Source organism: Phacochoerus africanus, chromosome 2 (genome assembly GCF_016906955.1).
Source record: "Phacochoerus africanus isolate WHEZ1 chromosome 2, ROS_Pafr_v1, whole genome shotgun sequence".
Classification (NCBI taxonomy): Eukaryota; Metazoa; Chordata; class Mammalia; order Artiodactyla; family Suidae; genus Phacochoerus; species Phacochoerus africanus.
Window position 1 is genome coordinate 276,360,464 of NC_062545.1, and position 27,632 is coordinate 276,388,095.

The window sequence follows — 27,632 nt, forward strand, 5'->3', positions numbered from 1 at the left end:
AAAAACCACATTCTGGGGCGGTCAGCGGGAAAGGGGGGGGTCCCACCCGGGGGGGGGGTCCCACCCGGGAGGAAACCCACTCGGCGGACCCGGGGTCCGGAACCCATTGCTTACTGGGACCTTTCCACGCAGGAAGAGCGGCCGGAAGTTTGCCTCGGACACGCCCCCATCTATTATTGGGTTAAATCCCAGGAAGGGGCGGGGACCCAACCTAGCTCTGGTTCATTATTGGCTAAAACCTAAGGGAGCCAAGGAAGGGGGGTGAAACCCGGCTTCGTCTTGACTCTTCATTGGCTAAAAAGCTCGGCTCGGCCCTCGGGTTCTCATTGGCTAAAGTCGAGGGCTGGGTGGTGTCTTCCAAGCGTCGCCGTCCCTCGGGTTGGTGGGAGAGACAGGCCCTTACCCCGCCCCTTGGGCTCCAACCCTCTTCATTTAAAACACAAAGTTGAGGATCCAGCGGTTGTTAACTCCGAAGTCTTAGGCCCTTCCTTCGGGCCTTTGCTCCCTGAGGACTTCGAGCCTCGCGCAACTCAGGGATTTGGGGAGGCGCGAGCCAGGAGGAGGCCGGAACGATTCCTTCGCGGAACCTTTGGGGCGAGGCCTCGGGGAGCGCGAGGACAGGAACGGACCGCGGCGGACCCGACTAGACTGGCAGGGATGGCGGCGGCGGCGGCCGACGCGGGGCAGGGGGGCGCCGTCTCGGTGGACCTGCGGCACGAGCGGCGCATGGTGTGTGTGGAGTACCCGGGCCTGGTGCGCGACGTGTCCAAGATGCTGCTGACCCTGGGCGGCGAGGAAAGCGTCTCCCGGGTGAGGAGCGTGGAGTCTCCGGGGTCCACGGGGGAGGACAATCGCGGGACAACGGCCAGAGGGGCGGGACCACCCAGGGACGTGAGGTTTCCTTGGCAGTGGAGCTTGAGGCTGGCTCTGCAGCGGCCAGCGGGCGGGGATTTGCTTCTGAGACCACTCGGCGTGGACCGTTTTGTCTTCGCGGGCAGAGAGCGCGGGAAAAGGACCATAGGGAGACGCAGAGAGGGTCTCCCATCCTCGGATGAGCCGCAGCTTTGGCATTTCTGCCTTGAGCTCAGCTCAGCTGCAGCTCCCCGCTTTCTGCCACCGCAGGATGTGCTGGACTGCCACATCCTCATTTCACGAAGCAGAAAACTGAGATATGGGAAATTAGGAACCGTCGACCTAAGTGAGAGGGAGGAAGGAAGAATTATGTTATTTAGGCTAAAGGTAGTCAAAGCTAACAACTTACTCTGTACGAGCTACAGTTCTAGGTGCTTTACTTAAAACATGATCCTCACTGGAACCCTTCCTGGTAGGAAGTGTCAATGTCTGAATTTTACAAGGAAACTGAAACAGCTTGTTCAGATTCGCCCAGCCAAGAGTGGAGCCGAGATGGATTCTTAGCTTGTGCAAAGAAAGCTCTATGTAAGGGCTTTACACGAACCAGATCTTGAAGTGTCTCTTCTTGAGAGAGTCGTTCCCTGATGGCCCTCACTAAAGTGGCTGCTAGCAGTTAATATCTGCCTATCCAACCTGCTAATTCCAACCTGAAGTTATTTTAACGTGTTAATTGTCTGTCTTGGACTCTTGGCTCTGAGTCTGTAAATTCCATGAGAGCGGGACCTTGTCGCTCTCGTTCACACCTGTGGTCTTAACATCCATAGTGGTGCCTGCTTCCCAAACACTTGTCAAATGCATGATTGAATCTTCACAACAATCTAACGAGTTAGGTACAGGTACCATTATTATTCCCCTTTTTCAGAAAAAGACCCAGGAAGAAAGGTTGGGGGAGTTCCCGGAGTGGCTCAGTCATTAATGAACCCGACTAGGAACCATGAGGTTGCAGGTTCGATCAGGATCCGCTGTTGCCATGAGCTGTGGTGTGGGTTGCGGATGCGGCTCGGATCCCACGTTGCTGAGGCTGTGGCGTAGGTTGGCAGCTGCGGCTCCGATTGGCCCCCTGGCCTGGGAACCTCCATATGCCTCAGGTGCAGCCCTAAAAAGACAAAAAGACAAAAAAAAGAGAAAGGTTGGGCCAGACAAGCTCCTATGGGGTACAGTGGGAATCTGAACTCATTCATGCCTCCCTCTGAAGCCTGAACTCTGACCTCCATCCTCCATGCTCGATGAATACCAAAACCCCCGAACATGTCATTAAGCACAAGATGCCAGCAGAGGCCCAGTTAGTCTTGTTTTGTCTCCCTCCACACCCATGGCGTCATGGCGTGTGGAAGTTCCTGGGCCAGGGATTGAACCCTCACCACAGCAGCGACAATGCCAGATCCTTTACCCGCAGAGCCGCCAAGGGAATTCCTCCTGTTTTGTTCTTTCAGCCCGACTTACTGCTGCATCGACAGGACCCTTACTCCACTACCCCGGGATATTTGTACCGAGTTAGAGTATGAGCCCTTTGGGAGGAGCCCGGTCCTTCCTTCCTCCGTTCCTGTTTCTGGGGCAACCCCTCTGGGCCAGGCCCTCAGCTGGCCTCCTTCCCAACCCAGCAGAGTCTAGACCTGTGTTTCATGAGAAGGGATTCCAAAGGCTCGGGGCTCTTTTAAACCCTCCTCTTTCCCTAAGGGCCAGGCTGTGTCCTGGGTGTCGGGAGCCAGCGGTGCAGCACGTAGATGTGACCTCGGCCCAGGGAACACTGGTGGGGTTTTCACACGCACACAGCTGACCCTCGCTGTGTCCCTCTGCCCGCATGTGGGTGACCCATGTAGAGTGTTTCCCATGAGGTAGGCTCCAGGCTATGTGCTTTATGTATTTTTTCATTTAATCATCGTAACAGCTGAGTAGGTACTGTTGCTATCTCCATTTTAAGGAGAAGGAACCAAGGCTTGGAAAGGCTAAATCACACAAGTCAGGGCCGATGTGCTCGTTGCCGATTGATTTAATCTCCTTTGGACCCTGAAGTTTTTGTGAGTCTGAATGCTGAGACCCTCGGGGTGGGTGGTTCCCGGAGGAGGAAGCTCCAGACAAGTCCTTCAACCCCCACCCAGGCTGGGGAGGGGAAGGGGGCCAGTAATGCCTCCGTGAAGTGTTGCTGGAAGAATTGCCTGGTTACCCGCACTGACTAGTCCCTTGAGAGATGATGGCTCCCCTTCACTGGTGGCTCTTGTCTCCAGCCTTACAGCCACTTAGAATGAAGAGCTTATCCTCATTACTCCTACCAGACAAACACGAAGGCACTTGGTAAAAATTGGGTTTGAGGGACGAATCTTAAAAGGTCAGGGTGAAACAGGAAAAGCTGCTCTGGCTGCCCGGGTCCCCCTCAGGCTTTCGTTGAGAGAGGAGCTGCCAGCTGCTTAGCTGGTCACGGCCTCACCCTGCCTCCTGTGACCCCCCCGCAGGTCTATGCGGACCCCAGCAAGAGGCTGGAGCTCTACTTCCGGCCCAAGGACCCTTACTGCCACCCCGTGTGTGCCAACCGCTTCAGCACCAGCAGCCTGCTGCTCCGGGTCAAGAGGCGGCGGCAGCGGGGGGGCGCCGGGGCCCGAGGCCCGCCTCGACCTGCAGGTCCTTGGCCTTGTCGCCACCGTCTACAAGTTTCAAGGTAGCCGCAGACGCGTTCTCCCGGCCCCGGGCTGTTTGGGGCCCGAGTCCCTCATGCCCGCGGGAGCTGGGGGGGCCATCCGCGCAGTGAAGGGGCCGGGATCGGCCCAGGGTGAGGGGCAGGGGTGAGGGGAGCCGTGGGTGCAGGCCGGTCCGGGAGGCAGGCGCTCCTCCCTCCTGCTAGCAGCTCCCTCTGGGCTGTGGGCTTGTTGCTGCTCGGTTTTCGGCGTGCTTAGGAGCTGGAGCTCTCTGAGAGCTCTTCTTGGTTTGTTTGCTTTGGGTGTGGCAAATGGAAGTTCTCGGGTCAGGGATTGAATCCAAGCCGCAGCCGTGACCTCTGCTGCAGCCGGGCCAGCACCGGATCCTTTAACCCACTGCTCTGGGCTGGGGATTGAACCTGTGCCCCTGAGGAGGCCTGAGCCACTGCAGTCGGATTCCTAATCCACTGTGCCACAGAGGGAACTCTGAACTCGTCTCGTTTTTAAGGGCATTTTGTGGGGCCAAGTAAACCTGGTCAGCAGGTCTCCCATTTCTCACCCCTTGGTTTGCAAACCGTCTGGGTCTGCCTGCCGCTGGTCTTGCCTCCACCCTGAAGCCTGCCCAGGTCGCCTCGGCCTCTCGGGACCTCACATCCCTGGACTCTTAGCCACCTGGACGGCTCTTGTGGGATCCTTAGCGTGTTTGCTCCCCACGGGGAACCCCTATAAAGAGGCAGTAAGGTGTGGGGTGGGAGGGAAGCCAGAGTGAATGTGGGCTTCGGCGCTCTGCCCGCCTCTGCTCTGCCCATCTCTGGGGCAGGTAGCCGGCTGCCCTCGGCCTCGGTCTCTGTCTGTACGGAGGGAGTGTTAGGCCCTCGTGAAGATTCAGGGACATGTTGTGTATAAAAGGGCCGGTTCATGCACCTGGGAGCCGCCAAGCAAGTTTCTCACAAGCCCCAACAGGCTGTAGAGCAGCTGCGGTTCTGAGCTGGGAACTGAGGAGCGTGACAAAGGGGAAGACAACATGTGAGGGAACGAGGAGCTCCCGCTGTGGCTCAGTGGTAATGAACCGACGAGGATCCATGAGGACGCAGGTTTGATCCCTGGCCTCACTCAGTGGGTCAAGGATCCGGCGTTGCCGTGAGCTGTGGTGGAGGTGGCAGACAGCCAGGATCTGGCGTTGCCGTGGCTGTGGTTAGGCCAGCAGCTGTAACTCTGATTCGACCCTAGCCTGGGAACGTCCATATGCCGTGGGTGCGGCCCTAAAAAAATGGAAAAGAAAAGAGGAAAAAAGTGTAAAGAAACTAAAACCGCTTGGGATCCCACGGGGTGGGCCTGCCGAATGCCAGTCATCCTGCTGGGACGTGGGCCTCCCGTCGAGGCTTCCCACGTGGTCCCTCGTTTCCGCTAACGGAGCCGGGACGTCACCCCTCGGGTGTCCCTGGACCAGCCTCAGCCTCGCCTGGGAGCTTGTTAGAAATGCAGCGTCTGCGTTTAGCGGGGTCCCAGGGGAGTCGCTGACTTGCCCCCACATATCCCGTATCCCCCGGCCCCTGACAGTCACGGGACCCAAGCACCCTGGGCTCCCCCAGAAGCTACTCGAAGGCTTAGTTTGGGCTCCTGCCACTGTTGCTTAGCGGCCTCCGGGGCCAGGCCGGCTCAGCGCCCCGCAGATGTGGGTGGCGTCACGGGGTGTCAGCCCTCTGTCCCCTCCCCAGGGCTGTCCGACTTCCAGTACCTGGCGGTGCACACGGAGCCGGGCGGCCGGCAGGTGTCCATGTACGACAAGGTGCTCATGCTCAAGCCCGAGAAGGAGAGCTTCTTCCACCAGGAGCTGCCGCTCTACATCCCGCCGCCCATCTTCTCGCGGCTCGACACCCCCGTGGACTACTTCTACCGCCCGGAGACGCAGCACCGGTGAGTCCCCGCGCCTCCGGGCTCGGCGTCCAGGCCCTGCGTCCGAGGCCCACTGCCGCCCCTCAGGGTCAGGCGGCCAGGGCGGCCGGCTTGGCTCAGGCCCTCGGGCCCAGCGCCTCCCCACGGCAGAGCAGCTGGTGACCCGGGCCCTGACCAGGGGTGTCAGGAACCAGCCCCTGTCCCCAGGCCCCACCCGGAGGCCTGGCTCGGAGCTGTCCCCACACTACAGTGTGGAAGTCAGGATGTCACCTTCAGACTTGAAGGCCCATCCCCCAAAGCAGGCGCCTTGCGGTGTGGAGAGAGATCCCTGCCCAAGGGGCACGGGGCCGAGGTCAGTGCTTCTGGAGGGCAGTCTCAAGAACCTGGGAGAATCTGGGACAGTTTTCTTCTGTTTTCTTTTCTTCCTCTTTTGACTGCCCCGCACAGGCCAGGGATCAGATCCGAGCCGTAGTTGCAGCCTCTGCCATAGCTGCACAGTGCTGGATTCTTAACCCACTGCTCCAGGCCCGGAGTCGAACCTGCGTCCTAGGGCTGCAGAGACACCATTAGTCCCCTTGCAGCACAGTGGGAGTTCCTATTGCAGTTTTAAATGTCCTGTCCTGTTGACCAGGCTGTCCTGCTAGGAATTTATCCCACGGTGGCTGTCGCCTCAGTCTTAGAGATAATGCACTGACGAGAACGTTTCCTGGCTGGCTGTGGGCGGCAGCAGGAGCTGAGAGAGGCTGCTGTCTGGAAGCCAGGCGCTGGGGCCGTGCTCGGGCCCTGGGCTGCCATCCCACCTGAGCCTGAGCTCCCGCGCCAGCCGCCCCCCCGCTAGAGGGCTGGCGATGTAACAGCTCCCGCCTCCCTGCCTGGTTGCAGGGCTGTGTGGCTGAAGGCTTCGAAATACTTGCAACAGCAAGTGCCTGGCAGAGTTGGATAAAGTGGATACGTAAGCGGCCAGTCCACCAGAGTCGTCATTAATGTCTGATTCATTAATTAATTAACGTCCGTGCCGAGGAAGACCGCACAGCCTGAGAGACGGCGGGCTCCGGGGCCGACGTGGCCTGTGTCCAGGGAGCCTTCCCTCGAGGAATGGCAGGTGTTAGAGCAGATTCTGTGGTGTAAAAATAAATTGTGAGGCGCTCCCTGGTGGTGCAGCAGGTTAAGGATCCAGCCTTGTCACTGCCATGGCTCTGGTTACCGGTGTGGCACGGGGTTGATCCCTGGCCCAGGAACTTCTGTGTGCTGTGGGCGCTGCCCAAAAAAAAAAAAAAAATAGTGGGGTGATGATAGAAGCCTAGAAAAATCAGGAGGGTTGGGCCAGGACAGTTCTCTCTCTCTGGAGGGGTGGGAACACGAGAACCTTCTCTTTCCTTGTCAGCTATTTCCATCGATACGTCCTGACCGCCTGTCATGGCCCAGGGCTCCTCTCGAGCCAGTGTTGGGGGGAACACAACAGAGGCAGTTCCAACGGGGCCAGGGGCTGGGGAGCCGGTGGGCCCGTGTGGAGGGCAAGGGGGCTGTGGGGCGCTGTGGGCAGGAGGTGAGTGGGGAGTGGGCCGTCACAGACAGGGAGCTGTCAGGGAGGGCCCTCGAGGGGCTGGCCTGTGAAACAGCCCCACATGGTGACAGAGCTGGGCGGGGGGGATCTGGGGGAGATTCCAGGTCAGGGGTCGTTGCGAGGGTCCCGCAGACCGCGGTCTGGAGCTTAGATCCTGTCCCGGGGAGAAAGGTGTGCTGCTCCCTTCCTTCAGAAACTGTGTGATGGGGCGAGTTCCCACTGTGGCGCAGTGGGTTCAGAATCCACTGCAGCAGCTCAGGCTGCTGAGGAGGTGTGGGTTTGATCCCTAGCCTGGCGCAGTGGGTTGAAGGATCCAGTGCTGCCGCAGCCGCGGCTCAGTTTCAGTCCTGGGCCCAGGAACTTCCATGTGCTGTGGGTGCAGCCATTAAAAATTAAATAATAATGATAATATTACGGGGAATTCCACACGGAGAGCGAAGCGTCCCAACCCTTGTCCCGATGTCCAATGATCTCAAACGTGACTTAAGAGCCAGGTGAGGGCCGAGCTGTTCCTTTGGCCACGTCTGCCAGGCCTGTGGAATCCCTACCCCGCCCGCAGCCTCTTCTGATTGCAAGAGTGAATTGTGCTTGTTAGAAAAGTCCAAACATTACAGAGACGTGTAACTAAAGAGAGCCGGTCCCATCCCTTCCCTGCTGACAACCCTCACGTCTGCAGTGACAGTGGTGTGTGTGGGTCTTGTACTCAGACAAGAGTTCCAAGCAAGGAAATATTACCCATTTTTCCAATTTACGTATTTCTGGAGTTCCTGCTTACTATGGCGCAGCAGGTTAAGGCTCTGGCCTTGCCGCAGATGTGGCTCCGATTCCATCCCTGACGGGGAACTTCTGCATGCCGAGGGTGTGGCCAAAAAAAACCCCCTTTACATATTTCTGAAAAGTTTTGATTATTTTGCCCCCGCAGGCATTATGCTCTTATGTAGAAAGAGGCCCTAGAGCCCCCCACCCCCACCCCATCGCTGGCCTTGGCACTGGATGGCAGCGTCTGAGTCGCTTCTCTGTCCTGTGGGGCCAGAACTGTCCCCCAGCCCCAGGGAGGGGACGAGGGAGGGGCACTGGCTGCCCTTGGATCCACAGGCCCTGTTTTTCTCCCATGTGGTTTATCGGATTTTCCAGACGTGGAAAGAACCTGTCCTTTCTCCCAGGGCTGCTATCGATTTTTATGCTCGGCTGGCCTTCCTGGGTGCCTGAGGACTGGCCCCACCTCGCTGGCCTTCTCTGGTCCAGGCTGAGCCTCCTGAGGCTCAGTGGGTGGAGGAGAGGCTGGACGCTGGCCTGACAGGGTTCCCCCCCCCCCCCCCCCCCCCCCCGTCCTCCTTGAGGCAGCTGAGGCGCCAGGCGGGCTGCCGGCTCCCTGCGGCTGGGAGAGGTGGGGGGCCCAGCGGGGCCACCGGGGGCTTTCCTTCCCGGCGGGGTCTGGGTCTTTGGGAGGTGTCTCTGGAAACAGGGTGGTGGTGCACAGGTTCAGGATGGTTTCAAATGGAATCACCATTTTTTATTATTATTACTGTTTTTTACTTTTTTTTGTCTTTTGTCTTTTTTGTTGTTGTTGTTGTTGCTATTTCTTGGGCCGCTCCCTCGGCATATGGAGGTTCCCAGGCGAGGGGTCCAATCGGAGCTGTAGCCCCCGGCCCACGCCAGAGCCACAGCAATGTGGGATCCGAACCACGTCTGCGACCTACACCACAGCTCACGGCAACGCCGGATCGTTAACCCACTGAGCAAGGGCAGGGACCGAACCCGCAACCTCATGGTTCCTAGTCGGATTCGTTAACCACTGCGCCACGACGGGAACCCCTGTTTTTTACTTTTTTGGCCACCCCTTTGCATATGGAGTTCCCAGGCCAGGGATCAGTTCCGAGCTGCAGTTTTGACCTAAGCTATGGCTGTGGCAACGCCGGATCCTTAACCCACCGCACCAGGCCAGGGATCGAACCTGTGTCCCTGAGCTCCTGAGACGCCGCCAGTCCCGTTGTGCCACAGCAGGAACTCCTGGAGTCACTGGGGGGGGGGGAAGGAACAAATTTGATCCCATCTTTATATTTTGTTTCTCAATGTGTGAAAAATCATTTTGTTGTTCTTTATAAATAAGTAGATGGGAGTTCCCACTGTGGCTCAGTGGGCTAAGGACCCAACACAGTGTCCTTGAGGATGTGGGTTTGATCCCTGGCCTCACTCAGTGGGTTAAGGCTCCGGCGTGGCTGTGGCTCTGGCGTTGGCTGGCAGCTGCAGCTCCGGTTGGACCCCTGGCCCGGGAACTGCCATGTGCCGCAGGTGTGGCCCTAAAAGGAAAACCGTGCAGCTGGTCTGTATCCATGTGGAAAGTGAAGGAAGATGGAAACAGGTTTCAAAGGCAGTGACCACCTGGATGAGGCTGAGTGGCGTCCGGCGGGTTCTCGGAATCGCTCTTGAACGTGATTGGGTTTGGGGTGGGGTCTGGATGACCCCAAGTTGGCCCTGTGACGGTGATGGTTGGAGCTGGTGGTGGGCTTGCGGGGTCTCCTGACACCCGCCTCGGGGGGTCGGCGCGCTGAACATCCGGGGACCCTCGCCCCCTGCGCCCCGTCCCGCCCCCACACGGAGCCTCTGTGCTCGCCCTGAAGACCCTCCTTCCCCCTCCGCGGCTTCATCGAGGGGTTCCAAGCCTGGACTCGGCCCCCGTCGCTGGTGACAGGACGGCGGTCCACGGCCCCGCCAGCCTCCTGGGTCCCAGCTCCGTCACCTGGAGCCCTGGCTCTCGGCAGCTTTCCTCCTGTGGTCCCAGTGACTTCATGGGAAAGTGGGTCCTTCTTAATAGGGTCGTTTCAAGGGTTGAATGAATTGTAGCCATCAGGTATCACAGCCCGTGGACAGTGTCCCGCGTCTTAGCTGGTTTCACCGTCCCTGCCTGATGGGCATTTGGACTGTTGCCAGCTTTTGCTGGCTGGACGGGGCGGCGCACACTGTGGGGCCACTGTGAGGCCACCAGCTTCAGGGCAGGCGCCCTTGCCCGCAGCCCAGCCCCTGGGCTCTGGCCTTGCAGCTGCAGGCCCCCAGGCCCTTCTCCTGATCCTCGGCCTGAGAACACAGGCGCTGCCTTCAGCCGCTGGCGGTGAGACCCTCTCCTCACCCAGGTTCCAGGGAGAAGCCCACAGATGTGGGCTGCCACCGTCCAGCCCAGCCTGCCCTGGCACGCTCGCCCTGACAGCGCTCTCTGTCCCCAGGGAAGGCTACAACAACCCCCCGATCTCAGGCGAGAACGTGATCGGCCTGAGCAGGGCCCGGCGCCCCCACAACGCCATCTTCGTCAACTTCGAGGACGACGGGGTGCCCGCGCAGCCCCTGGAGGCCGCAGTGCAGACGTGGAAGAAGGTCTGCACCAACCCCCTGGACCAGAAGGTGGAGAAGGAGCTGAGCAAGGTGAGAGCCCCGCCGGGGCCGCCTCTGCACGGGCGCCTCCTGTGTACCCAGCTGCGCCCCATCCCTGCCGCTTTGTGACGCTCGTTCATCAACACGAGAACTTTTCAGCTCCAGACGTCATGCCTGAAAGCCACGCCAGTGTAGCCCCGCATTCCCAAGGTTGAAAGTACTTCTTAGAAGCACTTGGGGTCCCTTGGGGATGGCAAGCGTTGTGCAGATGTGACTTTAGCCTGGAGCTCCTGGACCCCGGGAGCCTTCATGCATCTGGTCGTTGGTGGCAACATACCAGCCGGAGGCGCTTCCTCTGAGTTAGAATTGGAGCAAGAGGAGGTAGCTTCCCTCTGCCTCGCCCGCTGGCTGGCAGGTTCTGGGAAGACCCAGGCCGAGGGCCTCTGTTCCTCGTGTTCCCACCGGCAGGCACAGCAGTTTTCACTGAGGTCACATCACTGCTGACTGACGCTTGCCTCTTGTCCTGTTGAAGCCATAGTCCCCTTGGCAGGTGGGGAGGGGTGTCCTTCCTTAAGTGGTGGGTACCTTGCTGTGTTTCTAGCAGTCACTCAGTCAGGGGCACATGGGCCACTCTCTGAGGCCCCTCATTGTCCTCTGGGCACAGCCCAGTCCCCCACCTGGTTCAGGGCCCCTCCTGTGCTGGCCCTCAGCTCTCCAGGCCCCTGGCCTTTCCCTGTCGCCCCAGGCTGGGCTGTCCCCTGCAGCCTTTATGACGTCGCAACTCAGCCTCTAGGCCGAGGCTGCCTGGGGCCCCAGAGCTCTGGCTTGTCCCCCTCCTGGCCCTGCTCTGGATCCCCCCCACAACTGTCCTCTAAAAGCTGCATAAGGACACGGACGGTGTCCCTCACGACATTTCAGGACCCCCAGGCTCTGCAAGCACACCTGACAGGTGCTGGGTGGGCAGTGCCCACTTCTGAGGGAGGCAGGTGAGCGGCTCCTGGCCTGCGCCGGCTCGGCCTGCCTCTGCCGCCTCCTTCGGGAAGGTCCTCCGGGGCCAGACCGCGTGGGGGTCCAGGCAGGCGGATGGGAAGCCATTGTGCTCATCGCAGCTTCTGCCTTGACCCCCAGCTGTTTGAGATCCGTCCCATCTGGTCGCGTAACGCCGTCAAGGCCAACATCAGCATCCACCCCGACAAGCTCAAGGTGCTGCTGCCCTTCATGGCCTATTACATGGTGAGTGTCCGCCCGGCGCCCACTCTGGTCCCGGCAGGGCCTCCCGATCCCCAAAGTGACCTGTCAGAGCCGCAGCAAGAGCAGCTAGCTCCGTCCTGCCCCACAAGCCAGCTGGTTGCAGGAACACACTGCCCCCGTGGGGGTGACTGTATTTTAGAGGGATGTCTTTTAAGTAAAGGGATTATACATTAAAAAAAACCAAGGAGTTCCTGTCGTGGTGCAGTGGTTAACGAATCCGACTAGGATCCGTGAGGTTGCAGGTTCGATCCCTGCCCTTGCTCAGTGTGGGTTAACGATCCGGCGTTGCCGTGAGCTGTGGTGTAGGTGGCAGACGCGGCTCGGGTCCCACGTTGCTGTGGCTCTCGCGTAGGCCGGCGGCTACAGCTCCAATTAGACCCCTAGCCTGGGAACCTCCATATGCTGTGGGAGCGGCCCGAGAAAATGGCAAAAAGACAAAAAACAAAACCCAGACACCATCTGCTGTACTCGTGGCACGTGAAATTTCCCAGGCGGGGATCGGCCTGAGCCGCTGCGCTGACCGCACTGAATCCTTAGGCCGCTGCGCCGTGAGAGAGCTCCTTGAGGGCCTTGATGGAGAGCTTCCTAAGGCCAGACTGGGCTCCGGGTTACCTCTGTGGAGGAGGGCGGCAGGCTTGGTACTGCCGAGGCCAGGCTCACATCTGTGGCTTGATGCACCAGGGTCCTCCAGGCAGCAAGTGGCAGAGCCACGTGGCCATGTGGGGGCCCCGGCCTGTGTGGCTGCAGCGCCTGGGCCCCTAACCCATTCTCCTGGGTTGAGTGGGGTTCAGTGTGCATGAGCTGCCCCTTGGACCCGTCCAGGAGGGCCTGGAGGTGGGACGCCATCCCCGAGATTCCCAAAGTTGCGCCGAGGAAGAGCTGCTCATGAGCAGCAGGGAGACAAGGGTGGGATGTGACCAGGACGGTGGGGGGGGGCAGGGCCCCCCCCCCCCCACAGAGCCCATGTCTGCCTTTCAGAACTGGCTTTGTAGACACAGGGACCTCAGGAGTACTGTTTGGGGACAGTAGCTCCCACCCACTAGAACAGTGTGTCAGTTGAGCTCCCGCTCTGTGCCAGGCCCTGAGGGTAGGGCTCCGGGACACCCTCTCGTTTGACCTGCACAGAACCCCACCCGACAGGAGGGCCACGTGACCTGTGCGAGGTGACAGGGCCGCCCATGGCCAGCCGGGGCAGGGTTCCCGAGCCCTGTCCCCCACTCTTCAAGTGTTGTGCTGGGCCACCCGGGAGCCAGGAAGGGGCCTCGGCCCACTTGGGCTCCATCTCTTTCTATTCAGATAACTGGTCCCTGGAGAAGCCTGTGGATTCGATTCGGGTACGACCCCCGCAAACACCCGGAGGCCAAGATTTACCAAGTCCTTGACTTCCGGATCCGCTGCGGGATGAAGCACGGTAAAGACGCCCGATACCTTGGCCTCCTCCTCCCTTCGTGTCTTCCTGCTCCCAGCGGTCTCTCTTCTGCCACGAGCATGTCCACAGGAGAGGATCAAAGCCTTCCCCCCCTTGGAGTCCCCTGGAGGCTCAGCAGGTTAAGGATCCAGTGTTGTCCCTGCTGTGGCTCGGGTTTGATCCCTGGCCCAGGAACCTGCATATGCTGCTGGTGCAACCAAAAAACAACCCTCGCCCCCTTGGCGGGACTGTTGCAGGCAGAAGAGCGTGGACATGGGGACCCAGGCTCGAGTCCTGCCCGTGGTCCCCCTCTGGTGGCTGCACTGCTATCCCTCAGTGTCTGCTCATCCACCATTCATCATAGCTCCTGCAGTGCAGGCCAGGCGTCCGACGGGAGCCCCGACCCCCCTCCCAGAACGCAGCAGCTCCTCTCGCCCCAGGGACCCTGGTGCTCCTGTGGTGCAGCCCGTGCTGCTGCCACAAGGGGCCCTGCAACCCCTGCCTGACAGCCCCTCCCCTCCGCAGGCTACACCCCCAGTGACATGCCTGTCAAGGCCAAGCGCAGCGCCTACAACTACAGCCTCCCCATCACCATCAAGAAGACACGTGGGTGCCCGGGGCTCGCCCTGCGGGTCGGCTGAGGATTCGCTGTCACCCCAGGCGGGGGGAGATGGGACCTCTCCCGTGGGGTGGGGAGGAGCTTCCCAAGGGAGTGACTCCTGGGCACTGAAGAGGGAGAGGGCGGCTGGGGGACAGGGCGGGGGGTGGGGGAGAACCCCCCCCCCGATATTCCAAAGCATTGCCGTTGTCCCCTCGCAGCCAGCCCGCTCGTCACCATGCATGACCTGAAGCAGGGCCTGGCCCCCTCCCGGATGATCAGTGCACGGAGGTCGGCCTCCAACAACTACAAGCTTAAGGTGGGTCCCCTGAGCTGCCTGCCGGGTGCCAGTGAAGGGGAGTGGAAGAGGCTGCCCCACACCGGGCACCCACTGTGCCTCCCGGGGCCTTTGCACAACCCCCGCCTTCCAGCACAGCCTCAGGGTGGGGGCAGCTCGGGGCGGTGGGCTCTGAGGGCCACCTGGGCCTGTCTCAGGGCGGGGCTCAGACAGCAGCACTGCATGGGGCTGCCCCGGGTGAACTGGCCCTGGGGCCCCACGTGACCTCCGCAGGGATGGGCAGCAGTGGGCACTGTGAGCACGAAGCCCGAGCGGCCCACCTGAACCCCAGCCGTGGGCCGGGTGGGGTCCCCTCGGCCTCACTCTCACTCTCGCTAGCACAGCCCCCAGCAGAGGCAGTGATTTCCCGCCGCCTGTCCCAGCTCGGGCTGATGGGAGGGGGTGGGCCCTCCCTGGTGTCCCCGGCCTCACAGAGGGCAAGGGGCGGCTGTCCTCCAGCAGGCCGGTCTCTCCTCCTCGCCCAAGGGACCCAGTGACCGTCCTCAAGGACTGTCCTTTTAGGCTGTTACCCCCACCTCTGGAGCTGGTGGCCAGGGCTGCCTCGACCGTTGGTGAGGAGTGAGCAGGGTGGGCGGCAGGAAGCACGGAGGCAGCGCTCGGGCCCAGGCTGGGGGACACCCTGCAGGAAGCGCCTGGCCAGGCCCCCCAGTGGCGGCTCGTTGTTCCAGGGCCGTGGGAGGGCCTGGCTGCTCCGGCCCGCCCTCGACTCCTGGGGAGCTGGAGCTGGTGTTCTGCACACCTGCTCCCCGGCTTCTGGCCTGTCCATCCTGCCTGCGTCCAGGGAGAAGAGCCAGGCCTGCCTGGTCCTGGGACCTAGACCAGCCCCCGGCCCTGGAGAGACCCCATGGGAGCCGAGTGTGGGGGTCTCCAGCACCCCGCCCGCAGGATGCTCCCACCCACCCACCTCCCCGTCTCCCCCGCTCTCAGGACTCCATCTATATCTTCCGGGAGGGGGCCTTGCCGCCATACCGCCAGATGTTCTACCAGTTATGCGACCTGAACGTGGACGAGTACGTACGTGAGGGGCCCCGCGACGCCGAGGTGGGGACCCTGGGACTCGGGGTTAGTGCAGAGAAACCGCCCGGGGACCGAGGTGTGGCCTGCAGCTCTAGGCCGGCCCGGAGAGGGCTCTGCCCGGGCTCACGTGGCCCCGGGAGCACTTTCCAGGCTGCAGTGCAGGCCTCGGCTCGGGGCTGGGTCTTTGCCTTCCTCCGCTCCTGCCCATGTGGGGGTTCACGACATGGTTCCCAATCCCCAGAGCCAAGCTGACCAGAGTCCCTGAAACCTTTAATCCGGTTGTTCTCAGTGTTGTTTGAAAAACCAGGGGCCGCGGTGGGAGCGGAGGGGACGGCAGAGCGGTAAACACGGCTTGAGGCTCTCAGCAGGGAGACGCGCACACGCCTGATTCACCGGCGGGGTGGGCTTCAGGGTCGCGCTGGTTAGGGCCCGGCTGGGGCCGGGTGGCTCTCACGGACCTTCTCGCGACCATGCTCGTCCCTCCAAGTGCCGTCTGAGCGCAGCGCCAGCTCTGCCAGGACCGCTCGCCGGCCCCTGGCGCAGAGACCTCACCCCGGAACTTTGTTCCCAACCCCAGGCTGCAGAAGGTCATTCACCGCAATGACGGGGCCGAGGGCCCCTGCACAGAGCGGGACGGGTGGTGCCTGCCCAAGACCAGCGACGACCTCAGGGACGCCATGTCCCTCATGATCCGGCAGATCATCCGCTCCAAGAGGCCCGGTGAGAGCCACTCGGGTGAGGGCAAGCCCCCTACCCTGGGCCCACTCTGGGGTCAGAGCGGGGCGCCCTCAGAGGTCCGTCCCCAGGGAATGCACCCAGCTGGGCTCCTCTTGCCCTGACTGGGGAGAGGGAGGCCTTCGGAGCCAGGACTCAGCCCTGGGGGTCGGGGCAGGACTCGGGCCCGAGGGCAGGGCTGGGACGGGGCTGCTGCCTCGTGCTCTGCCCTCACCTTACATCCTCCAGCCATGTGTGGACGCGTTGCACCTGTTCCCCTGGGAGGGCAGGGACAGGGGAGCCAGGCTCCTATCACCCTGCACTGCCTGCCCCTCCCCAGGACGAACAGCCCCCACAAGAGGGGTGAGGAAGGGGAGTGAGCCCTTGCTGGGCCCAGGGTCTGATGGGCTTGGGGGAAAGTGAGCAACCGGGCCCCTCTCTGGGGGGTTCCTCCCAGACTTGGGGAGGGGGCGTCTCAGACCTGCCCTCCCAGACCTGACAGGGTAGGGTTCTCAGTGTCCGCTAGGACGCGGCCCTTCGCCTCTGACCCCCTAAGAGACTGGTCGAGAAAAGCACTCACGCCGCACACGCTCGCTTGGGGAATCCGCTGGACCCAGGAGGTGCCCAAGGCTCCTCCGGGGAGGGGGTTTTCAAAGCTCTTAGCTTCTGCATCCCCCGGAAGTGCTTGTTAAACTGCAGAGTCGGGCCCGAAAGCCGCTTCTCCAGAGCTTGAGCCCAGATGCCGTTGCTGTACAGGGGCCCCCGGGAGGCCCCGGGGCCCGGTCTGGGGGCGGGGCTCTCGGGCTGAGACCAGCAGAAGCTGGCGTGGGCCGCCCAGGCGCCTGTGCTGGGACACATGCGGCCTCGTGTTCCGGCCCAGCTCTCTTCTCCGGCCCGGACAAAGCTGACAGCGGGAAAGAACAGCTGACCTGCGACTCTGGGGAGGACGAGGAGGAGGAGGACGAGGACGAGGAGGAGGAGGAGGACTTCAAGCCGTCCGACGGGAGTGAGAACGAGATGGAGACGGAGATTCTGGACTATGTGTGACACAGCTCTGGGTCCCCCCCAACCAGGCCTGACGGGGAGACAGGCCGCCAGGGCCCCCAGTGCTGCCTGCGGCAGCCAGCATGGCCCTGGGAGGCCCCCTGAGGAAAGCCGGGTGCGGCCCTGGTTCTGCCCTTGACCTGTCGCCTGGAGCTGCCCTCTGGCCCTGGGTGCTTGGGGACTTCCCGAAGGCTGGGCCCTGCTTCACAGCCACGAGCCAGCCCCGTGTCCAGCAGGCTGAGCCGGCGCCCGGCGCCTCCTTCCAGCTGAAACCAGCCAGAGCCGGAGGTGGCGGTGCGGGTCCGGCTGGTCTCAGGCCTGGCGGCAGGCACGGGCGACAGGCCCGGTCCATGGTGGCAGGTGGCTGAAGACTGCCTTTGGGATTGGACCTCGTTCATTTGGGGTGGCCCGACAAAAGGCAGGCCCCGCTGGAATTGTCCTTATTAAACACACTTTCCCAAGGAGTCCTGGTGTCTCGATGGGGGTGGGGGAGGAAAAAGTTTCCTCCTGCCTGGGGACTTGGGCTCTGGCCAGGTATCATTTGTTCCTTCAGGTGTTCGTTCAGTGACCTCATGAACAAAGAGGCGATGCCGGGGTGGTTGAGAACAGACCTGATGCCTTTCACCAGGTGGCCCGGGTGAGAGCAGCCAGAAGTGACTCTGGTCTCGGATGCCCGTGGCACGTGGAAGTTCCCGGACCAGGGACTGAGTCTAAGCCATGGCTGCAGCCTACGCAGCTGTGGCAACACTGGGTCCTTAACCTGCTGCGTCCCAGAGAGCTCCCTGCCCACGTTCTTGAGCTGTGTTTGGTGGTTCTGCACTTAGAGACCTAAATACCTTCATCCTCCCATTAAAAAATGTTTTGTCGGAGTTCCCGTCGTGACGCAGTGGTTAACGAATCCGACTAGGAACCATGAGGTTGCGGGTTCAGTCCCTGCCCTTGCTCAGTGGGTTAACGATCCAGCGTTGCCATGAGCTGTGGTGTGGGTTGCAGACGTGGCTCGGATCCCGCGTTGCTGTGGCTCTGGCGCAGGCTGGTGGCTACGGCTCCGATTCGACCCCTAGCCTGGGAACCTCCATGTGCCACAGGAGCGGCCCAAGAAATAGCAAAGAGACAAAAAAAAAAAAGTTTTGTTACGAAAAGTATCATACAGACACAGAGAAGTCCTGGGTTTGTACAGTGAGCCCGCCCTTACCCCTCATACAGCTTCACCAGTGACCTCTGCCTCACTTGTTGCATCTCTTCCCCTTGCTTTTGTTTTGTTTTGTATTTGCGTTTTGCTGAAATTGATTTAAGGAAATCACACACTTTAGTGTGTATCACTAACATATCAGGACTTCTTGTTTTAAAAACATAGTACCCTTGTCCTCACACCTAACTCATTAACAGCAATTCAGGAGTTCCCGTCGTGTTGCAGTGGTTAACAAATCCGACTAGGAACCATGAGGTTGCAGGTTCGATCCCTGGCCTTGCTCAGTGGGTTAAGGATCCGATGTTGCTGTGGCTGTGGCGTAGGCTGGTGGCTACAGCTCCGATTCGACCCCTAGCCTGGGAACCTCCATATGCCGTGGGAGTGGCCCAAGAAATGGCAAAAAGACAAAAAACAGCAATTCAGCCTCCAATGTGCCCCTCCAGTTGGGAGGTGGGGTGTCTGCTGGGTCCCTTTAATGACATGAGCGTTGACCAGCAGCTTCTGGTGTTGTCACCCTCATCCACTGGCCTCATTCATGAAACCATAGCAACCAGACCAAAGATGACCAGAGGTATACTTACTAGGTTTGTGTCAATCGCTGTCGTGCTTTTTGCTGCCCAGCGTGTCTCCCTTGGCTGGAGAGCAGCCCAGCTTGGCTTCTGTCCTTGGGCACACCCTCTGGTCTTGGGGCCACCGCCATGGCCCAGACGCCTCCCCTGCATTCCTGCCCTAGGCCCAGTCTCGCCATCGCTCCAGGGTGGCCCTTCCTTGGTGTTTTGAGACCCTCCTCTGGGCAGCAAGGGGTGCTTGTTGCTCCTGAGTTTTCTTTACCTCTAGAGCTTTGGGTTACACAGAGCTGGAAAATAGGCATTTTTTATAAAGAAAAAATAAATTAGGAATTTATACAGATATTTCCCACTTAAAATTTAAGGTTATAGGGGAGTTCCTGTCGTGGCTCAGCGGTTAATGAACCCGACTAGCATCCATGAGGATGCAGGTTCAATCCCCAGCCTCAGTCAGTAGGTTAAGGATCTGGCGATGGCTGTGACTGTGGTGTAGGCCAGCAGCAACAGCTCCGATTGTCTTTTAGCCTGGGAACCTCCATATGCCGCAGGTGCAGCCCTAAAAAGAAAAAAAAAAAAATTAAGGTTATAGGGTTTTCTCATTTCTTTTTCTAACTATGCTGAAAATCTTATGGCATCAGCATAATTGCTTTCTCTCCTATACCATATGTATACTATTTTCAAAATAGAATTTATTAAAATAGATCATATAACAAATTATCAAGTGGGCAAATTTAAACAAGTGATAAAATAATAAGACCACAGAAGATCACTCAAGACTGCTTTGCACTTGGCTACTCCTTAGGCTAAATCCTGCTCTGAACATGCAGTCCGGCCCCCAAGGCACAGGAGGGACCTGCTTGGCGGCTAGAACATCTCCTGTTGACTTTAGCTTCCCTCTCCCATCCTCTGCGTCAGGTGGAAATGGCAGACGGACAGGTAGACAGATGTGTGTCTGTAGGTCCCAGTGGTCTTGGTGACAGCTGCGGGCCGGTAGCCAGAAAGTCTGGCCCTTCCTTTCCCCCAGGAAGCCCTCAAGACTGGAGCCTCTGGCCCTCCCAACCCAGGACTGTCCTGCTGGAAGTGACGTCCCCCCACACTCAAGGCAGGGCCACGTGGTGCTGCTCAGTCCCCGCCACCACCTCCTCCTCGAGTCGCACACCCAGTGCACCCTGGGTAAGAAGAGACAGCCACACCGGCCACAAGGGCCAGGAGCACACAGCGCTCTCTGTCCTGGAGGTCTCGCCCCCAGTCCCCGAGAAGCGACCCCTGCCCAGCTGCAGGCAGGGCATGGAGGCGAATCGTGCCCATTTTCCTGGTCGAGGCTTCAGAACGCACCACACAGCCAAGGCCCCGCGCTTGCAGCCCCGCCTTGTGCCATCTGCCTCTGCTCCCAGGTAGCGGTAACCTGCACAGGTGCTCTGTGGACACGAGGTCACCCAGGAGCACCAGCCCTGGGAAAGAGGGACGTCCCAGCGTGTGTGTGTGTGTGTGTGTGTGTGTGTGTGTGTTTCTGCACATGGCCCTGGGAAAGAGGGACGTCCCAGCGTGTGTGTGTGTGTGTGTTTCTGCACATGGCCCTGGGAAAGAGGGACGTCCCAGCGTGTGTGTGTGTGTGTGTGTGTGTGTGTGTGTGTTTCTGCACATGACCTTGGCCCAGCCCCAGCCCAGCTGGCAACAGCAGCTCCTGGCCCCACCACCTGGAGTGTTGCCACCTGGAGGAAAGGGCAGAGGTCAGAGGAGGGGAAGGGACCCTCCTCAGGCAGCTGCCACCCTGGGCTCCCGGCTGGCGCAGCCCATAAATACCCGCAGGCCCAGAGGCAGGGTGACCTGGAGGCGGCCACACACCATGGGGAGCTCAGAGCTGGTCATCTGGTGCCTGGCCTGCTGCCTGGCTGCAGCCAGGGCAGCGAAGGTAGGTGAGAGCTCAGCAGAGCGGTCGCACCCGGAGAGGGGCCCTGCTCTCCTCCTCGAGGCCAGACTTGGAAACTGGGGACAGGGCACAGCAGAGGGACAACAGATGGAGCCACTGGCAGAAAGAGCCAGCCTGAGGGAGTTCCCGCTGTGGCACAGTGGAAACAAATCCCACCAGTATCCATGAGGCTGCGGGCTTGACCCCTGCCCTTGCTTAGTAGGTTAAGGATCTAGCATTGCCATAGACGCAGTGTAGGTCAAATCTGTGGCTTGGATCTGATCCTTGGCCCAGGAACTCCATGGGCTTCGGGGCGGCTGGAAACAAAGCTCCTTGCCCCCTTCTGCCCTCTGGCGAGCGTGAGGCAGGGCCAGGGACGGCATCGCCAGGAGGGAAGCCACAGCTGTGTGGTCCGTCTGGCTCCGGCGGGGCTCCGGGGGCCCAGCCCCCACCATGCTGCTCTCTCCACACTTCAACCTGCCCTCCCGGGCCCTGCTGCCCAGCAGCTCTGGCCCTGGTCCCAGGTACCTTCCGCCACAGAGAGGTCATTCTCCTCCTTGTGGTGGTAGCAGGGGCAGTTCTGTTCCGGGTGCTGAGGGGTCCCTGGATTCCTCCATGCTGCTCCAACTGCCAGCGACACCCCTGCCCCGGCTGCCGCGATGGCCAGGTCCCCATGCCCCCCTCCCCACCCTGGGGCCCTCGGGCTGGTCTCAATCACAAGGAGACATGTCTGAGCTGTGATCCTTAGTCCCCCAGGCCCTGACCTGGCCTGTGTCTGCTCTTGCTGGTCAGGAAGAATGCCAGGAGGCCTGGAACAAGGAGACTCATCCTGAGCTCCCACTGTGGCTCAGTGGGTTAAGAACAGGACTGGTATCCATGAGGAGGCAGGTTTGATCCCTGGCCTGACTCAGTGGGTTAAAGATCCTGTGTTGCCATGAGCTGTGGTGTAGATTACAGATGCAGCTCGGATCTGGCGTTGCAGTGGCTGTGGTGCAGGCCGGCGACTGTAGCTCTGATTGGACCCCTAACCTGGGAAACTCCACATGCCACGGGTGCAGCCCTGAAAAAAAAAGCAAAAAAAAAAAAAAAAAGGAGGCTCATCCTGGGGTGAGAGAGAGAGAGTGGGGCCAGCTCCCGGGCAAAACCGCAGGCACCTGGCCAGTGTTGCTTCTGGATCCTTCTTTCTCCAATTCCAGCCGCCCCACCTCCCCACCCCAGCGAGGCAGGGGCTCCCATCAGCCTAGACTTCGGAGGGCAGCTGGGGTCTGGCTAGGCCTGGCAGTGGGCCCCTGCCCTTGCCCACCTGGCCCCAGCACAGGGGAGGCCCAGGAAGCCTGGACCTGTGCCCATTCTGGATGTCGGGGTGGAGCACTGGGCGGGGAGGGGTCAGACAGCAGCTGCCCGGCAGCTCCTTCTTTATTTATTTATTTTTGTCTTTCTGTCTTTTCTAGGGCCGCACCCGCAGCACATGGAGGCTCCCAGGCTAGGGGTCTAATCAGAGCTGTAGTCACCAGCCTACACCAGAGCCACAGCAACTTGGGATCCGAACAACATCTGCAATCTACACCGCAGCTCATGGCAATGCCAGATCCTTAACCCACTGAGCGAGGCCAGGGATCGAACCTGCAACCTCATGGTTCCTAGTCGGATTCATTAACCACTGAAACATGATGGGAACTCCCCGGCAGCGCCTTCTAACAGGGAAGCCTCAGTTCCCTTGGAATGATGGGCAGACGGCCCCCAGGAACCCAGTGAGGCCTGGCCGCTCAGGGCAAGGGCTGGATACACAGCAGTGGTTCTGGTGCCTCGGGGGGCAGGCGTCTTTCCCAGCTTAGGGAAAGCACACGGGCTGAGAGGACTTGGCACAGGGCAGTCAGACACCATCGGGGGAGACCAGGTGGGTAGAAAGCCGGGCCCGCCACTCAGGGAGCTCCCGGCTGGGCATGAAGCGTTCAGGGCCCATGGGGCACCTACCACTGTGGGCAGCCAGACAAGCACAGGCCAGGAGGGACGGACTCTTGTCACGCCTCTTACAGGTGGAGAAACCGAGATTAGGGGGCAAAAGTGAGAATCCAAGCCTCCCCTGCCCTCTCTTGGCCTTCATGGAAGGTTTCCCAGGCAGAGACACACTGGCTGGACCACCTTCCTCTGAGATTCAGGGACAGACACCCAGGGGGCCGGGGAAGCTGTGAGCCGGCCCCTCAAGCCACGTGGGCAGGTGGCCCCTCCTTGAGGCTGTCTCTTGGGGGGGACTCTGGAATGGCTCCCCCGCCCCAGGGGTGGGTGGGGGGAAGGGGGCGTGGGGGGCAACCAGCCTGCGCCCACCTGATCTCCACCTCCCACCCCAGCTGGGCTCCGTGTACACGGAGGGCGGCTTCGTGGAAGGCGTCAACAAGAAGCTGAGCCTCCTCGGCGATTCTGTGGACATCTTCAAGGGCATCCCCTTTGCCGCTGCCCCCAAGGCCCTGGAGAACCCCCAGCGACACCCAGGCTGGCAAGGTGGGCGTGCGCAGGTGCGGGGCGGGCCCGGAGACGGGGTGGGCGGGGCTGCCGCCGTCCTCACACCAGCCCCTCCCGCCGCCCGCAGGGACCCTGAAGGCCAAGGACTTCAAGAAGCGCTGCCTGCAGGCCACCATCACCCAGGACAGCACCTTTGGGGACGAGGACTGCCTCTACCTCAACATCTGGGTCCCCCAGGGCAGGAAGGAAGGTCTGCTCCCCCCACCCTGCAGGAAGCCCCCAGGCAGCCCCAGGCCCCGGCAGCACGGAGCGGGGTGGGGAACGCGGAGGGGGGGACGGGGGGGGGGGGGGGGGCGCCTCTGGGGTCACCGGGCCTGCTCCCCCCCCCCAGTCTCCCGGGACCTGCCTGTCATGATCTGGATCTACGGAGGGGCCTTCCTCATGGGGTCCAGCCAGGGCGCCAACTTCCTCAGCAACTACCTGTACGACGGGGAGGAGCTGGCCACCCGTGGCAGCGTCATCGTGGTCACCTTCAACTACCGCGTGGGCCCCCTGGGCTTTCTCAGCACCGGGGACGCCAACCTGCCAGGTCGGCTGGGCGCCTGGGGCCCTGGTGGGGGAGTGTGCGGAGCACCCCGTGTCCTGAAGCAGCTCCTGCCAGCCCCCTAGAAAGGCCCAGAATCCTGTTTGCGGAGTGAGGGAGCTGGAGCGAAAGAGAAGAGGCGGCTGGCCCGCCCGTCAGGCCGGGGGACAAGGAGCCATGAAAGGGGCAGGAGAGGGGACATGGAGGTGGTGACTTGGGGCAACCCAGAAGCTGTAGGACACACAAGAGGGACTGAGGAGAGAGTTGCGCAGGCCTGGTCCTCCTGTCCCCCTGCCCCCCCTGCAGTCCTGCCTCCTGCGACCCACCATGCACCACCCTGGGGCTCCCCAGGGTCCCCACTCGGGGATGTATTTATCACACGCACAGGGATTGTGCCCCTTGTGTGGGCCGGGCTCCCGGCACCCCAGTCCTGGCTGAGGGTCCCCAACGCAGCCCCACCCCCCCTACCCCCGCCCCCAGGTAACTACGGCCTCCGGGACCAGCACATGGCCATCGCCTGGGTGAAGAGAAACATCGCGGCCTTCGGGGGAGACCCCGACAACATCACCATCTTCGGGGAATCGGCGGGAGGCGCCAGTGTCTCGCTGCAGGTCTGGGGACCCCCGCGGAGGATGGCCTGCCCCCGAGGCGGTGGGAGGGAGCTGCTCGATGTGGGGTCTCCTTAGCGGAGCCCTGCAGACAGGTGGGCGAGGCTGGTGACAGGACCTCTGTGTGCCCGCAGACCCTCTCTCCCTACAATAAGGGCCTCATCAAGCGAGCCATCAGCCAGAGTGGCGTGGCACTGTCCCCCTGGGCCATCCAGAAGAACCCCCTCTCCTGGGCGAAAACGGTAAGACGGAGCTGGCAGGGGGCACCCTCCTTTCTGCTCTCTGTCCTGGACCCCATGTCCCCCACCCTGAACTCTGCCTACCCCCAACCCCCAGATTGCAGAGAAGGTGGGCTGCCCCACGGACGACACTGCCAGGATGGCCAGGTGCCTGAAGATCACTGACCCCCGCGCCCTGACGCTGGCCTACAAGTTGCCCTTGACGAAACAGGAGCGTGAGTGGGGGCTGCTGATGGGGAACAGTCTTGGTCCCAGGACCAGGGGTTCCCACCTTGGGCGACTTAGTGCCCAAGGACACGAGGCAGAGGCTGGAGGCAGTTTTGCTGGTCGCAGCTGGGTGGCGGGGCGGTGCTACGGGTGTCCAGCAGGTGGAGGCCAGGGAGGGTGCTCAACACCCCCCACTGAGCCAGACCCTGGGTGGGGGCCCACGACCTTGCATCATCCGGCCCTGATGTCAGGAGAGCTGAAGCCGGGCCACCCCGGCCTCCGTCAAACGAGGCAGGTCTCCTCTTGTGGCCCCGTCGGGGTGGAGTCGGCTCCTGGCCGAGCTTGAGGAGATGGGCGGGCGGGTGCCGGAAGGTGCGAGAACCTGCTGCTCTGCCCCCCAGTCCCCGTGGTGCACTATCTGGGCTTCATCCCGGTCGTCGATGGGGACTTTATCCCCGATGACCCGATCAACCTGTACGCCAACGCCGCCGACATCGACTACCTGGCGGGCACCAACGACATGGACGGCCACTTGTTTGCCACCGTCGACATGCCAGCCGTCGACAAGGACAAAAAGACCATCACGGAGTAAGCAGGGGGCACAGGGATGGTGCCCCAGGGCGGCTGGGGGAGGTGCCAGCAGAAGAATGAGGAAGACAGCACCGCAGGGGTGATGGGGGGGGTGTGGTCCACGGCTTCCTGCTGCATAGGGGTGCGGATGCCCACTTGCGGGCACTGGGCGCAGAGTCCAGGGTCGGCTTGGACCCCACAGGGAGGACTTCTACAAGCTGGTCAGCGGATTCACCATCGTCAAGGGGCCCAGAGGTGCCAACACCACCTTTGACGTGTACACCGCGTCCTGGGCCCAGGACTTGTCCCAGGAGACCAAGAAGAAGACGGTGGTGGACCTGGAAACCGACATCCTCTTCCTGATGCCCACGGAGATGGCCGTGGCCCAGCACAGGGCCAACGCCAAGTGAGGAGGGAGGGGCGGGGGCGGCCCCCCGGGATCCGGCGCCTCACGGCTGGGCAGCTCCCAGGTGCTGGGAAGCCAGGGAAGGCCAAGCTCTGTCCCCTCCTGTGCCTGCAGCATCTGCCAGGCCTCGCAGGGCTGGAGGGGCCCCCCTCCCCTCCCAGCCTCGGGGGCTTTACCGAATCCTCCCGAGACCCTCTGCCCCGGCCAGCCCTGCATGCTCTCCCAGACCCCACAGTCCTCGCCCTTGGAAGGTTCGGCCTTCCACCCGTCAAGCCGTGTGGGAGGGAACGCTGGGCGGTGGCTTCTGTGGAGGGCTTCCGATTTGCCCGCTTCCAAAATAAGCCCGCAGCCGCATTAAAAACCTCCAGATACTAATAGCCAGTGAAAACAAAGACAGCTCTGATTCGACCCCTAGCCTGGGAACCTCCGTGTGCCACAGGTGCGGCCCTAAAAAGCAAAAACAAACAAACAAAGCCCAAAACAAATTCGCTTGCCGAGTGAAACTTGCTCGGTACTGAATTATGCGGGAAGATGTGGTGCAGAATGTCTGCTGGAGGCGGGACAGCAATGCAGTTGAAGTCACAGAACCCTCAAGTTATGTATTGGGCCGCAGCTTTCCTTCCCCCAGGTGTCAGCATCCAGGGCCTTCTTGAGTCCTGCGGGAGCTCGCCGGACCCTGCCCTGCTGTGCCCCGAGGCCTTCCGCTGGGGCCCAGGTCCGGGGTGGGGGACCCCAGGTGAGCCCAGGGCCAACGCAGGCCGTCTTCCCCCCCCCCCACTCCAGGAGCGCCCAGACCTACACCTACGTGTTTGCCCACCCTTCTCGGATGCCCGTCTACCCCAGCTGGGTGGGGGCCGACCACGCGGATGACCTCCAGTATGTCTTTGGGAAGCCCTTTGCCACTCCCCTGGGCTACCGGTCCCAAGACAGGACCGTATCCAAGGCCATGATCGCCTACTGGACCAACTTCGCCAGAAGCGGGTAAGGTGGAGGGGGGGCCCTCCTGCCACCTCGCCCTGCAGGCCTGGAATCCAGGTCTGGTCCCTCACTTCCACTTAACCTCCCTGAGCCTCGGTACCCCTGTCTGTGCCAGGCTAAGGGCTCCCGGCGGGGCCCCCGGATGCACACGAGCCCAGCCAGTGCCTGGGAAACAGCCAGGTCCCTTGTGGGTCCCACTCCGTGTGGGGCAGGGGGTGGGGGGGGGGAACCCCAGCGAAGCTGGAGCCGGGCCAGGCCGGGGAGCCCCCAGGCTCCACCGAGCCACCCAGCCTTCTTTCGCACTCTGCAGGGACCCTAACATGGGCGGGTCGAGTGTGCCCACACACTGGGAACCCTACACCCTAGAAAGCAGCAAGTACCTGGAGATTACCAATAAGATGGGCAGCAGCTCCATGAAGCAGCACCTGAGGACCAGCTATCTGCAGTACTGGGCCACCACCTACCAGGCACTGCCCACGGTGGCGGACGAGGGGGCCATACCGGTGCCTCCGACCGGGGCCTCGGAGGCCACCCCATCCCCCCTACGGGAGACTCGGAGGCCGCCCCAGCACCCCCCACGGGGGACTCGGAGGCCGCCCCAGCGCCCCCCCCCAGCGATGCTGAGGTGGCTCAGATGCCCATAGTCATTGGCTTCTAGTGTCCTTGACCTCCAGAGGCCACAGGGTGGGACCCCAGCGGCCTTCTTCCCTCCCGAGCTTGTCCTCAATAAAGCCTCCTCTCTCTGTCTGGCATCTTCCTTTGCTCCCAAGACCCAGCGGTAGGAAGGGGACCCTCAGTCACTTTGACGTCACCGGGTGCCTGGCCCAACCCGTTTCCCCTGACCTGTCAGTCCTCGAGCTCCAGGAAGCCGGCAGGACCACCCTCAAGTCAGAGGAGGAAACAGACTGCAAACCGAAGTGCCGGGGCCAGGGCTGGGATGCAGGCGTGGGCCCTTGGACGCCAGGCGGCTGCCTCCAAGGAAGGCTGGGCTCTGGCCCAGAGCGGGACTGGGGGCTGGAGGCCGCGGCCAAGAGAACAGCTGGGCTCGGCAGGCGGGGGCCGCCTCTGGACCCGCGGAGCCCAGGCTTGCCCAGACCCTCTGGGCTGCGGGGTGGGACCTCTGTGTTCTAACCAGGGTCTGGGAAGAGGAATGGAC

General features: G+C 61.5%; 2 protein-coding genes across 2 annotated transcripts; both read left to right on the forward strand.

Moving 5' to 3' along the window:
* Positions 1-361: 361 nt before the first annotated feature.
* On the forward strand, positions 362-17,222 carry GTF3C5 (general transcription factor IIIC subunit 5). Its single transcript, XM_047768796.1, is given in 12 exon segments — positions 362-810; positions 3,363-3,505; positions 3,507-3,565; positions 5,261-5,459; positions 10,224-10,419; positions 11,497-11,601; positions 12,916-13,030; positions 13,553-13,633; positions 13,847-13,944; positions 14,911-14,993; positions 15,578-15,720; positions 16,595-17,222. Coding segments are annotated over 12 exon segments (1,542 nt in total). The 5' UTR covers positions 362-657; the 3' UTR covers positions 16,762-17,222.
* Positions 17,223-20,085: 2,863 nt separating this feature from the next.
* CEL (carboxyl ester lipase) lies at positions 20,086-27,219 on the forward strand. The gene is given in 12 exon segments (XM_047768797.1): positions 20,086-20,428; positions 22,774-22,924; positions 23,013-23,135; positions 23,277-23,474; positions 23,949-24,079; positions 24,211-24,318; positions 24,413-24,530; positions 24,924-25,110; positions 25,295-25,498; positions 26,282-26,479; positions 26,787-27,004; positions 27,007-27,219. Coding segments are annotated over 12 exon segments (2,034 nt in total). The 5' UTR covers positions 20,086-20,158; the 3' UTR covers positions 27,135-27,219.
* The last annotated feature ends 413 nt before the right edge of the window (positions 27,220-27,632 follow it).